The sequence below is a fragment of the Haliaeetus leucocephalus genome, unplaced genomic scaffold, assembly GCF_000737465.1.
Source record: "Haliaeetus leucocephalus isolate CR32 unplaced genomic scaffold, Haliaeetus_leucocephalus-4.0 Scaffold0, whole genome shotgun sequence".
Taxonomy (NCBI): domain Eukaryota; kingdom Metazoa; phylum Chordata; class Aves; order Accipitriformes; family Accipitridae; genus Haliaeetus; species Haliaeetus leucocephalus.
In genome coordinates, this window is record NW_010972436.1 from 23,228,236 (window position 1) to 23,241,134 (window position 12,899).

The following is a 12,899-nucleotide window of genomic DNA, read 5'->3' on the forward strand; positions in this document are numbered from 1 at the left end:
GGGGCGGGACGAACGAGCGTGGGGGGCGGAGCCTACGCGTACGTCACACCGGCCGCTTTATTGCCGGTGAGGGACAGGCTCCTGCGGAAGTTGGGCTCGTCACGTGGTTGAAGCCGCGCTGTGTCCGCCATCTTAGCGTCCTGCCCTCACTCGGATGGGAGGTGTTTGTTGGTGTTCTGTGGTTCGGCGGTGGGGGCTGCTGTTCCTGTACTGTCTTCGAGTTCTGCCTGTCCCCGGGGGGGAGGAGGAGGAGGAGATGGTGGTGGTGGGGATCCCCGAGGCGCTCGGTTACCTGAGCGACAGTCTCTTCCAGGAGGGGTTGGGACCTGGAGGAGGTGGAGTGTGCTGCAGACCTCCTCAGCTGCAGCCTCTCCGTTTGTGAGGTAAAAGGGGCTGAAATCCCTGTCAATGCTGAGAGGGAGGATTTTGCGAAAGGCCGAGGTGCTCGGAAAGTTGCCAGGCAGGATCCGCATGTGATTTATTGCTGTGCTCTTTGAGGGCAGCAGTGTTCAGGGTGAGCTTGTGTGGGGGGGCTTGTATTTCCTTTCGGGGGTGGTGGGCAGGTTCTTCCCTGTTTGTTGTGGGGCTGTTAAAAGTTAACCTGGCTTCAGAGGCTGGGCTTTAAAAATATGTGGTGGGGGAACAATCTGGTACTAAACACCAGTTCAAGCTGAGGTGGTGCTGCAGTGTCACTTGTAGTGATACAGACCCATAATGGCCTAGAGTGGGAGTAGGGTATTAAACTGTCATGGTTTAACCCCAGCCAGCAACTGAGCACCACACAGCTGCTTGCTCACACCCCCCCCTGTGAGATGGGGGAGAGGATCAGAAGGATAAAAGTGAGAAAACTCGTGGGCTGAGATAAAAACAGTTTAATAGGTAAGGCAGAAGCCATGCACCCAAGCAAAGCAAAACAAGGAATTAATTCCCCACTTCCCATGGGCAGGCAGGTGTTCAGCCATCTCCAGGACAGCAGGGCTCCATCACGCCTAACGGTGACTTGGGAAGGCAAACACCATCACTCCAAACATCCCCCCCTTCCTTCTTCTTCCCCCAGCTTTATAGGCTGAGCATGATGTCATATGGTCCGGGATACCCCTCTGGTCAGTGGGGGTCAGCTGTCCCAGCTGGGTCCCCTCCCAGCTCCTTGTGCCCCCCCCAGTGTCCTCGCTGGTGGGGTGGGGGGAGAAACAGAAAAGGCCTTGGCTTTGTGTAAGCACTGCTCAGCAGTAACAAAAACATCTCTCTATTATCAATGCTGTTTTCAGCACAGATCCAAAACACAGCACCATAGTGGCTAAAATTAACTCTATCCCAGTCAAAACCAGCACAGAGGCTATGCGCATATTTGGCTATACAGTGTAGGCTGCTCAATGTTGTATTTGTATGTGAGGCCCTCAAAGGGTTGGGCTTTTTTCCTGGAATCTTTTTGGTGCTTGTAAAAGACATAAGTGTTCTTTTAATGAGTTATACCAGAAATAATTAACTTGTGGGTTAATTCTTTCAGTGACCAGCTGTCCCAGCAGCAAAGGGAGTACTATTTATTCCAGAATGGATGGGCCTGCAGGACTGTCCGTATGTAAAACATTTTCCTTAGGCAGTCATGTAGACTTAAGTGGGGGTGCTGCATACTGCAGCTTTGGAAATGGGAACCTTACAGGTATCGTGAGCTTGTGAACAAGAATGTCAGGATTCCAGGCTCCCCTATGTGCATAAATCAGTCAAGTTTGCCTACTGATAAAATAAGGGTAAACTTGCTTTTATGGCTATCTTGAGTTCAGTACTCGAAACTTAGCTAAAGCTATGGTAACAGGGTGTCATGGTTTAACCCCAGCAAGCAACTAAGCCCCACGTAGCCACTCACTCACTCCCCCCAACCCAGTGGGATGGGAGAAGAGAATTGGAAAAAAAAGTAGAACTTGCGGGTTGAGATAAGAACAGTTTAATAGAACAGAAAGGAAGAAACTAATAATGATAATAATAACAATAATAAAATGACAATAATTATTAAAGGATTGGATATACAAGTGATGCACAATGCAGCTGCTCACCACCCACTGACTGACACCCAGTTAGCTCCCAAGCAGCGATCCCTTCCTGCCCCACTCCCCCCAGTTTATAGACTGGACATGACATCACATGGTAGGGAATACCCCTTTGGCCAGTTCAGGTCAGCTGCCCTGGCTGTGTCCCCTCCCAAGTTCTTGTGCCCCTCCAGCCTTCTTGCTGGCTGGGCATGAGAAGATGAAAAATTCTTGACTTAGTATAAACACTACTTAGCAGCAACTGAAAACATCAGTGTGTTATCAACATTCTTCTCATACTGAACCCAGAACATAGCACTATACCAGCTACTAGGAAGACAACTGTATCCCAGCTGAAACCAGGACACAGGGTGATAAACTGTCCCATGATCACCAAACATGAAGAAGCTAACAGTAAAGGGTTTTGAAAATCAGATGCACTTGAGAACTGGGACTTTCTAATATTTGAAGTTATCAATTTTTTCTCATGTTTCCTTGTTTCATTTTTACTACTGCTGCTTTAGGAAAAAAATATAATTTTCTCATTAGATACAGTGCCTGTCTAATATTTCAGTCTCTTGAAATAAAAGTATAGCAACTTTTCTCATAGCTAAACCTACTCCACTAACAACCCAAAATTTACTGAAATTGTTCTTCCATAGTGTCCTTGGGATTAAATTGAAAGGCTTCTCTGAAGGCAGAATGCCTTTTCTAAATAAGTTTCAGTCAGTACAAAGCACAGTAATATGCTAGAGGAGCCTCAGGAAAGGACAAAGTGTTTGTATGAAAGTGTTTGCAAAGGAGTCAGTTACTTAGTCTGTGCATAAACCTGCACTGAGTTTTAAATCAAGGTATTCAAAACCTGTGTTTAATTAAGATAACTAATTCAAAGCACTTTAAAATAAATTTAAAAGTGTTTGCAGAAAATAATATCACTAATTCAGTTCAAATGGGTTTGTAGGGTAGGTAAGTAGCTTGATAAGGTTATAAATTTTCTGTGATACTGATTTAAAAGTTTCAGTTGCATTCGCTGAAATGTTCTCCAGTATATCATTGCAAGTATCTAGGCAAATGATCTTGAATTAATTTTCTAATAGCTTTAATAGTGGCCTCTTGCTAACATGGGATTTTTCTTTCAGATATTCCTTTAGCTTTATGTGGTTTACAGACTTGGAGGTATAACAAAAATAGCACTCCAGTATAATGATAGGCAGGAGTACAAATCAGTATACTCTAAGCAGCAAGACAAGTAAATAGGAAGCTAATGTATACCACATACTTAAAAATTAATTGTTCTTTGATATTTCCCTTCAAGTAGTTTCTTGTTTCATACGGGCTGGTTGTTATCTAGTATTTTCTCCCTATTATACCTGTTACACATATCTATGTTTTATCTTTATTTTCTTCTTTCTAATCTTTCTTTAAATACTGTAACCATTGTGAAGAAAAAAAAGTAGCTGTGATTCTTTATTATCATGCCTACGAAGAAATAGAAATCAGCATCTGAGCTGGAAACTAATCTGGGCCCAGTTAATTGAAAACACTAGAAAACCTGAAATATCACAATGAATACCTCTTCCCAAATCTATGTCTTCATTCTGCTGCTTTTACTGAGGATGAGTGGAAAATTCTTCAGGAGTTACTGTGGTGTACTCATCGCTATTGGTAATTGCTAGTGCTTTTCAGCAGTATCTTAAGACTGTCACTTCCAGGAGACAAGGTCCCTGCCTACCTGCTGGTGGTGGCTGGATTGGTGTGGGGCACTACAGAATTTGGGTCTGAGACTGCTGAGTGGCATAGAGGAAATGTTTGGCCAGAGGGAGTAAAATAGCATTATATTCCATGATATTTTTTCTATTTTTGTGGACCTAACAAAGTGCTGTGGTATACTTACAGCTGTGAATCTTCTGCAATGGAAGCGTAGGCTCTGACAGATCTGTGCAAACATCTCTGATGCAGTATCCTCCATCAAGCACAACAAAAGTCAGTGGAATTGTGTGAAGGATTAATGGTTTGAAGTTGTGCTGGATGCAAAGAAAATGGTAGTTTCTCTTAGAAATTGATACCACTGCTGTCTCTTTGACAATAGGATTTTATTTGCACATTGGTATTAACTCTGTTTTCAAGATATCTTACGAGGGGGTGGTTTATCTTTTCTTGCTGAGAAGAGTGTGTATAGAAGGACATAAACCACAGCTGAGCATCTTTGGCATATTTTTTTTTCTCACTTTTTTTTTGGTGTGTGCATGGTGTGATTTTGAGACAGTGGTGGTAACTGGGTATGTGTGCTTGCACACTCTTTGCAGGGATCATGAAGTGCTTGGCGGGCCATCCACCCGATCCTCATCTTTCCATCCTTTCAGGGCTCTGGTAGATATGGAATGGTTCAGAAGAGCCAGTGGCTACCAGGAGTATAGCTGGAATTAAAGTCATCATGAAGTGGGGAGGCATTTCAAGTCTTCAATTTTTCTGAAGCCCACACATGAGAAAGAGAGCTGTCTGAATACTTGCAGCCAGAAGTGGGTGATACCTAACTCGTGTTTTTGTCATTGAAAAGTGCCCTCAAAAGAGGGTCTCCTTCCTCTAAAGCTTTTGCAGGAGGGGAGACAAGCAATAAGTACTCACTTTGAGAAACTTGCACAGGTTTGTGGTGCAGTTGTGCCACAAGAGAAAATGTTAAGCCCTATCTATAAAAAATAGTTGTGTTAACTACAATTATATTTCTGTAGTTGAAATGGTTATATCCCCTTTGTGCACACACAGTTGTAACAGCAGAAAGATGCATTATACTTCTGGTAAGGAAGGTACATTGATACATGGTATCGGGGACTAAGTAATTATTTCAGACTTTTGTTTTCTGATGAAATACTGGGGATAGATGGGAACCAACAACATGTTATTAGAGAATTTATATATAAGGAAAAGGTGACATTTACTGAGTCCCATTAAAACAACAATAGAAATGAGCACAGGTTTTATTCATTGATTTTAAAAGTACACACATCAGAAAGTATAATTTTTCAAGGAAAGTGAATGATGAAATCATATGTTAAGTGTACCAATCACCTTCAATACTGTTTCATTTGTTACTTGTTTAATGTCTAATTAAATAGTACCATACTGAAATTTAGTCTAGTTGCTTCATCAGTAGTTCTACTAGTCTTTGCTATAGCTCTTCAAGATATTTCAAATAACTGCTGTGATAAAACCTTAGTTTCTAAAATCAGTAACCTGAAAACAGGAAAAAAAAGATAAAATTGCTCTTATATCTCAAATAACAGAAGTGAGTATCTGTCATTGAAGCCCAGCATCTTCGTAAGAACATCTAATTTTACACTGTAAAACAACAGATTATATAGTAAGGATATTCCTTGGCTAATAAGAGTAGTAGATCTTCAGCAGGTCGATCAGTGTAACTAGGAAGACTATTTTGCTATTTAAAGTTTTAGTCAAGTTTTTGCCTAAGTTTTATGTATTATTGAATGTCTTCATTGTGAGACGTATAATCCAAGCCTCCTTGCTGCTTCAGAAATTCTCGGTCCTTTTTTATTGGGGAAAGGGTAAAAGTTTAGTTTGTTGCAGGCCGGCATGCATTTTGTAGAAGAAATATGTTGATGTGTCCAAACTGCTGACGTGGCTGATTTCGGAGGAGGCTTTTGGCAGGTGCTTGAAATGTTGCTGCCATTCTCTTCGCTGAAACTGTTCAACGTGTTTGAACTTCCCAGTTGACTGAGCACGGATAGTTCACTTGCTCCTTCTAATTCCTTGTGTTGCAGCGTGCCGTTTCCCTTTGAAATCAGCCTCTGATTGTCAAAACCGTGTGGTCTGTTCTTGCAGTGGGAAAGATCCCAGCTAACTCCTTGACAAGGGGCTTGCACCAGGCGGTGAATTCCCAGGTGCGTACGCCATGGTGAGCTGTCTTGTACGTTGCCGCTGCTGGTCATCTCCAGTTTGATCTTTCTGACAGGAATATGTTCTGTAAATGACTTTGATCTTCTAACATGTTTATTAATTAAAACAGCACTGACCATTGATGCTGGGAGAACAGATTCATGTTCACCTACAAGAGAAATGCATACATGCACGTTACTATGGTGGCAAAAATTAAGGGTGTAAACTGAAAGGTTTTAACAGATGAGTTTATCCGCACTCTTTCTGTCTGTGGCTGAGAGTAGTGCAAGTTCTTCTGATGCCACGTTACGGAGTAGAAATATTGCATGCTCGGTTTTGCAGTTCTGAGGACAGAAACGGTACCCCCAGGGTTAGTCAAATGAAAATGGAGATTTATCAAGTCAATATTGATCTAACCGGTACTCTAAGACTCATTAACAACACAGATTGAGAATTGACTTTCAGTAATTAATTGCTTGTAAGCAAAAATTCTTAAGGTGAGCAGGGACTTGCTCTGTGCGTTGGTAGGTGTTGTGATTTGAAAGACAAAAATGTTCTGTTTGATATTGTTTGAAGTTGTATTCACAACTTAAAAATACTGTGACCACTTCCAGATGAAAGAAGTTGTGAATTTCTTTTTTCTTAATGAGGGATCGTTGACATATAGGCTTGTATTTTAATATTTTACTGCAATTTTACTATTGTAGTCAGTATAAATGGTGTAAAGTAAACAGCTTATCACACTAGTGTTGCCTGAATGATTGCTTTGAGGAAAAATCTGCTTGATCCATGAATGGTATAGAGTAGCTGTAACAGTGGGAGAGAATCTGGTCTCTTCTTTTTTTCTGCTATCCCTATAGCTTAATTTCTAAAGCGTTATGAAAGTTACTGTTAGAAATGTATAAGATATTAGGGATAGAAACGCTAATGCTACTTTAATTGCTTGTAGCAGTCATCAAATTAATGAACATGACTGGCTTTCTGTGCCTTGAAAATGAATAGAAACTGAACCACTACACTAAAGATAAACTGCTGTTGACATTGCAAATACTAATGAAATACACTTCAGGTAGTATAAATATAGTTTAAAGTAGGAGTTGTGCAGAATGCTGACCTTATTTACAGGGCTGAGTTATAGGAACTGTGTCTGCAGTATGAGTTATGAAGCATATTAAAGTTAAAAAAGTAGACATAGAAGAGTGCTGATTATATTCTGAAACAGAATATCTGAATAGCCATTTAAAAAGAATTGTAACCCTGAATTTGAAGTGAAGCTGTTTGGAATAGGATGCTGCCTTTAAATAAAACAACAGAACAACCCCCGCTTTGTAACTGTCTTTCATACCGGCTTTACAAGGAAATATTTGAAGAGATCAGACCCAGCTGATTTACTGGCAGTAAACGAACCTGTACAACAGGGCTTCAGCTAAGGAGGGGCTTTCACGACTGTCTTTGGCTCCCACTGCTGAAGGAACACCACCAGCATAATATCACAGAATTTTTTCTGCTCCCTGGGTTGGCCATGTAGGGTTGATCTGGTAAGAGCTGCTTTGCAGCATGGCTGTGGGAGTGAGAACTGTGTCAGCCCACAGCTTCCACTCTCCTGCAGTGTTACCAGGAGAAAGGAGACTAAAGCACATGTAGAGCTTAGAGATATAGATGTGTTTGTGCATATGTCTATACAGTGAAGTATGCTAACAGAATTTCCTAGGGTGAAACCATTCATAGAGGTAAGAACACACAGTTCTCTATATTGAACAGTGAGAATCAAAGTTAGGACTGGATGTTATCCAGGAAATAAAGCTGAGCTTAGGTGGCTACAAAAAGTCCACTTGCAAAATAGACCCATGTGTTTTGCAGAACAGCATGGTATAGCACCAAGCTACAAAAATTAGGGACTGTTCTCCATGTGTGAGAGAAAAAGCAAGAGAGAAGGAACTGAGAGACTGAGGTGATGCAGCTTTGCATGTTCTTGTGGATGTAATTGCACTCTTGGCTGAACTGGCATTAATAGGCAACATCAGGTTTTATCTTGAACCTTATGAACTGGTCATCAGAACAATTACCATCTGGCTTGAGTTGATCAAAGAGTTCGAAGTAATGCATCTAGTCAAATTTTAATAGTCCGGACTGGTTTTGAGTTCAGGTTTGATTTGATTCCTTGGCTACAGGTGTGGCACACAAAATTGAGCAATGACCTTGGGTAGAAATGTGAGAGTCCTGAACCACTGTGTCTTGAATTAACACACATTCAGCACTCTCTCAACTTCTAAAGAAAGCTTTAATTAGACAGATCTTTGGTCTTTCTTTCTTTTTCCTTTTTTTTTTTTTTTTTTAATAAATTGTGCATTATAGCCTCATTGCAGGGTTTTTTACCATCTGGCCTTTTTCATATGCTGTCATCATAAATAGATACTTTTAAGGTTCTGGAGTGACAAAAGTTAATCTTATTTCAAGTTAGGTTGGGAAATACTTGGAAGAGATTTCTGCAGTCAGAGCAGAAACTGTTGTGACTGCATGCGCCGAATGATCCCATTTAATTCCTAAAGTAAATACAGTTTTTCAGTTTCTTAGCCAATAAATAATGAATACACTGCTATATTATCCCCTAGCTGGTGACTTTGGAATCTTGTCATGCTCTTTGTTCTCAAATAATCAGGAAGAGGCAGAAGTGTGAACGTGGCTGTGTGTATTGCAGAAGGAACAGAAGACAGTTGTTTTCAGGTGACTTCTCAGTTATTAACCTACCAGTCAAAAACCTAGAGACGTTAGAGGATCTGAAGTTCTGTTTAAAAGTCCACAATTTCATGACACTGGCAAACAGGTAGAGACATAAAAAGCTAAAAGTCTTCAAGGAAACTTGGAGTTACCATTCCAACTGTGGTGCAATAAACCTCAAATGCTCAAAATCCCTGTGGTATCACAGAAGGACAGCTGGTCTGTCAGACAGGAAAAATTTAGGGGTTTGCTAGATGGAACGAAGACCTTTAGCAGGGATTTTTAAGACCATGAGGACTGAAGGTGCCTTCCTTCCATGAGGTTTAAAACTCATGAGGTTTTGTGTCTGGCCTTTGAGGTTTGTGTGTATGTGCGGGGTTGTGGTGGTGCTGTCATTGTTGTCCCCATCCCAGCCTAGGCATAATCTTACCCTCTAGGTAGGGAAACAGTTTGCTGTCAGTACAAAATACTGATACATACATGGACTGCCTTTTGGTACTAGCTGGAATTTCTGGATAGTTTACGCTGGTAACTTAAGGAGTGTAGAGCAGTAGGCTATCCCAATATGGCAGTGTTCATTTCTGCTTGACATATTCTTGGAAACTGATGCATGTAACAGGTTCAAAGTGCTGAGCTATGTAATAGGTTTTCCCTGCTTCCAAACCATAGGAATGTATAAGATCAACTTTCTGCACATTGAGAACTCACATAACAAAAACCCCCCAAACTTTAACTGCTTCTAACAGTAACATAGATCCTTTCCACACAGGTTGTTTAAAGATAGTAGTTCAGTGCAGTAGGTTGTGTGGTTTTGTGAATGTTTTGGGTTATATGTATGTGTATGAAAATATGTGTATGTGAACTTCCAGTCCTACTAAATCTTAAACTTCCCAGAAACTGTGCAGTCCTATTTTCTTATGTCTTTTCTTTAATCTTCAAATGGTGTCTTTGCAAAAAATCTGCTCTGATTACATTCATTATATCTGAAGCTTCATTTGAATTTAATCTGAATACAGACTCCTGCTTCCTTTCTTTAACTAACTTACATTTTTGCTATAGCTGATGAGATGGGCTGTTTTGTCTTCAAATTATTTGCCTTTTCATACCTGATAAAATAAGCGTATATAATTTTTTTTCTTCCTCACAGAGATTGAAATTCTTTTAACATAAGAATTTCTAGACATTTGGATGAAAGAATATTGACGAAGTGAATCTGTTGTGTAGTTCATAGTTATGTGTTTTTTCAATTGTTTTGATGATATAGTCTGGCACAGCTAAAATCTAGAACTGCTGAAAAATGTAGAGGAAAATGTAAAGAGTGAGATAACCTAAGTTTTGCATTTGTTGAGCTCAATACTAATATGAGAGGTGAACAAAGCATATTTATCATATTGCAATTAAATTCAGAAGAAAACTTCATTAATTGACTTAGTATTCTCAATATCACTTTAACTTGGGAAGTAAATGAAATGTTATCAGTGTAATATTGTAAGCAGTAGCCTAACTAAAAACTTTAAATAGTTGAAAGTTTCTTATATAAAATCTGTCTGACATAGGTAGATGAGTGATACATATTGCTACTTGTTTTTCTATTTATGTACTTTTCAAGCAATATGCAGTGAAAATACTTTCAAAACAGGACCTTTTGTTCAGAGCTTGTATCTTAGTTACCCACTATGACTCTTAGTATAAGTTAATTTAAAAAAAAACCCAACTTGTGCTAGTCACTTGATATTTGCTATTGTTTCCTGTGGTCTTGTAGGACACATTTCTTTACACAGATAAAGAAGGGGAAAAGAGACAGAAGACCCAGAGTTGCTTGTTCTGATGGAAGCATTCAAGAGAGCAGAAATGTTACAGAATACATTGCACAAATACACGGATGACAGACATGAAGTATGTGGCTCCTGGAAGAGTTACCATTTATGTTTAGAATTTTACTTTATGGACATAAAACCTGTAAAACCCTATCTCAGATATGTTCATCTGTTTCAAACTCATGTTAGTGTTTCACTGCCGTGAAGCTAGTTGATATAAACATAAGACCACCATTCAGTGAAATGAATAAAGCCCCAAAATGACAGAAAAGGAATTAACTTTGTACCTCTCTTGAAGCTGAGCATAAAAAGAACAAAGCTAGGAGTTATTCAAGATTTAAAGAAATAGTCGTACATCTACATTTGCTTTTTTCCTATAAATATAAGCATACCTGTTTTAAATACAATAATGTGTGATTCCAGTTTTTGCTTCTGTTTTATATGGTCATACTGCTCCTCGAGTAAGCTTACATCCATCTTGGTTGGCTGCTTATCACGATCTGAAGCCTGTTGCTCTGAGGTATGAGTCACTGAAAAAATACCAATCATGTATTTGTAAGCCTTCACCATCTGTTCCAACAAGGAAGAAAAAGTCATGCAGAAGCAAGACATTTCCTTCATTGTGTGGCAAAAAAGCAAATCAAGTATAAAGCATCTGAAATCTTCCTAAATGAAGAAGTAACTTTCTTCCAAGTATGGTGACTTCTTTCAGAAGTTGCATGGTCTAGTCTGAAGATGTGGGTTTCAGTCAGCTTGTTTTCATGCGGTGTGTCTGGAGCTACTACATACATAGTTCATGATTATAACTGGATAGTTGGATTTAATGTTGACTTAAGGTTGTGAGCATATGAAGCTTTGCCAAAAAAAACAGTGAAATACAAAACCTCGTTGAACACAGTCAGGTGCACAAAGGGCTGGGTAATACTGGTTTATGTAGTAATGTTAATTCTTAAAGGGATGCTGTCATGGTGACCTCCCCAAGACAGTAGTTCCACCAGGGAAATCTTTCTTCAGGTTTCTTTCCATGTATTTTGTGTCTTTCTCCTCCACACTCCTTTCCTTAACTTTCATCCAGTTTCATTGTTGCTGCCACTTCTTGGGGCTGTGGGGTGGGAGGGGAGGATTTGTTTATACCTTAATAATAATTTTGTGCTTATTGCTCCCTTTTAAGAATGTGTTAAAAGTATTCAGGCCTGGGTGCAGAGTCAAAACAGTATGTGCCAGTGACACTTGGAATTCAGAGGCTGGAGATAGGAATGCCTTACTCTGACTCATTCAGGTTTTCTGCCTTTCTGTAAAATGAAATAAACTATAGAAGTAATCATTTCATTACTGAGAGATGAACAAACTCTTCAAATGCACAGTAAACCACATTTTAAAGCTTACTGTACATGTAATAGTATTATCTAATAATGAGGCAAAAATTTAAAAAATACGTGGCTTTTGATCATATCAAATAAAGTACGAGACTATGTCTGGACTATTAACTGCAAATTTCTGTCCCTGAAATAGTCCATCTGATACTGTTGCAAGGGCCCAAAAGAGTGGTACATGAAAAAATAATGCAGTTAAACAATAGTTTTAATATAATTGTGCATCAGCTAGGTTCCTTGCAGTGAAAAACATTGCATAAAAAACATTGTGAAAGGGCAGTGTGTGGAAGGAATGCCGGTGTGCTCTATTTTTCCAGTTACTGGCAGAAATTATGCGATGATTTGCATTATAAATGATTTACTGAATCAGGCTCAAATCCTGCAGATCTTGGGAATCCCTTTGGAAGTTGTGCGTACGCAGGTGACAAGACTCTAGTTATGCAGTACATAGAGTTCTGGTAAGGCTCAGCAGGCTCACATGTCTAAGTCTGCTGTAATTCACTTCATTAATAATTGCTTTTGCCTTCCCAATATGCTTGTGTCTTGCAAATCGTGTCGCCTACCTCAACTGCAGTCTTTTTCTGCTTTAGCCAGAGAAAGAACAGTAAACTTGTCAGACCCTGTAGATACTCTTCAAGTTAGATTCTCTCTTGACCCTGGAAAAAGCATGTGTCATGTTAGAGGTCTTCTGATATATCGTGGCTTTGGTAGATCTACTCTGATATTCTGCATTTAGTAGTGACAAGCACCTAGTGCTCTGTACAAAGGAGTACCTCAATTGCCTTGTTTGTTCAGTGTTCTGAGTTGTTGGCACATGGAGTCCTCCTTTGGACCTTCAGGCAGTTGGTTTATACATTGGGGCAGGAGATTTAATTAACCTCATTACAGTTTGAGCTGGCATTCAATACAAACATTATTAATGGTCATAAAAGTTACCCAACCTTTTTAAAATTCCAGTCACACTATTTGACTCACTGACCTCCTGTGAAAGTGGCTTGTGCAACTTGACTATGTGTTGCAAAAAGAATTACCAGGATAGCATCCTTGAACATGAAATGTAGGCTCTGTCTTAAAAG

At 39.7% G+C, this 12,899-nt stretch overlaps 1 protein-coding gene across 1 annotated transcript; it reads right to left on the reverse strand.

Moving 5' to 3' along the window:
- Positions 1-5,512: 5,512 nt before the first annotated feature.
- Positions 5,513-11,160, reverse strand: LOC104843330 (chromosome unknown open reading frame, human C9orf152). The gene is made up of 2 exons (XM_010586215.1): positions 10,843-11,160; positions 5,513-6,084 (listed from the first exon to the last, which is right to left on the reverse strand). The coding sequence occupies exons 1-2, from the start codon at positions 11,069-11,071 to the stop codon at positions 5,513-5,515; spliced, it is 801 nt and encodes a 266-aa protein (XP_010584517.1). The 5' UTR covers positions 11,072-11,160.
- Positions 11,161-12,899: the final 1,739 nt, after the last annotated feature.

Excerpts from the sequence above, each read along its gene's own strand:
- LOC104843330 (XM_010586215.1), bottom strand. The coding sequence starts at position 11,071 with ATGAAGGAAATGTCTTGCTTCTGCATGACTTTTTCTTCCTTGTTGGAA. Across the intron at positions 6,085-10,842 it reads CATTATTGTATTTAAAACAG|GTGAACATGAATCTGTTCTC; the intron begins GTATGCTTATAT and ends TTTCTCTTGTAG.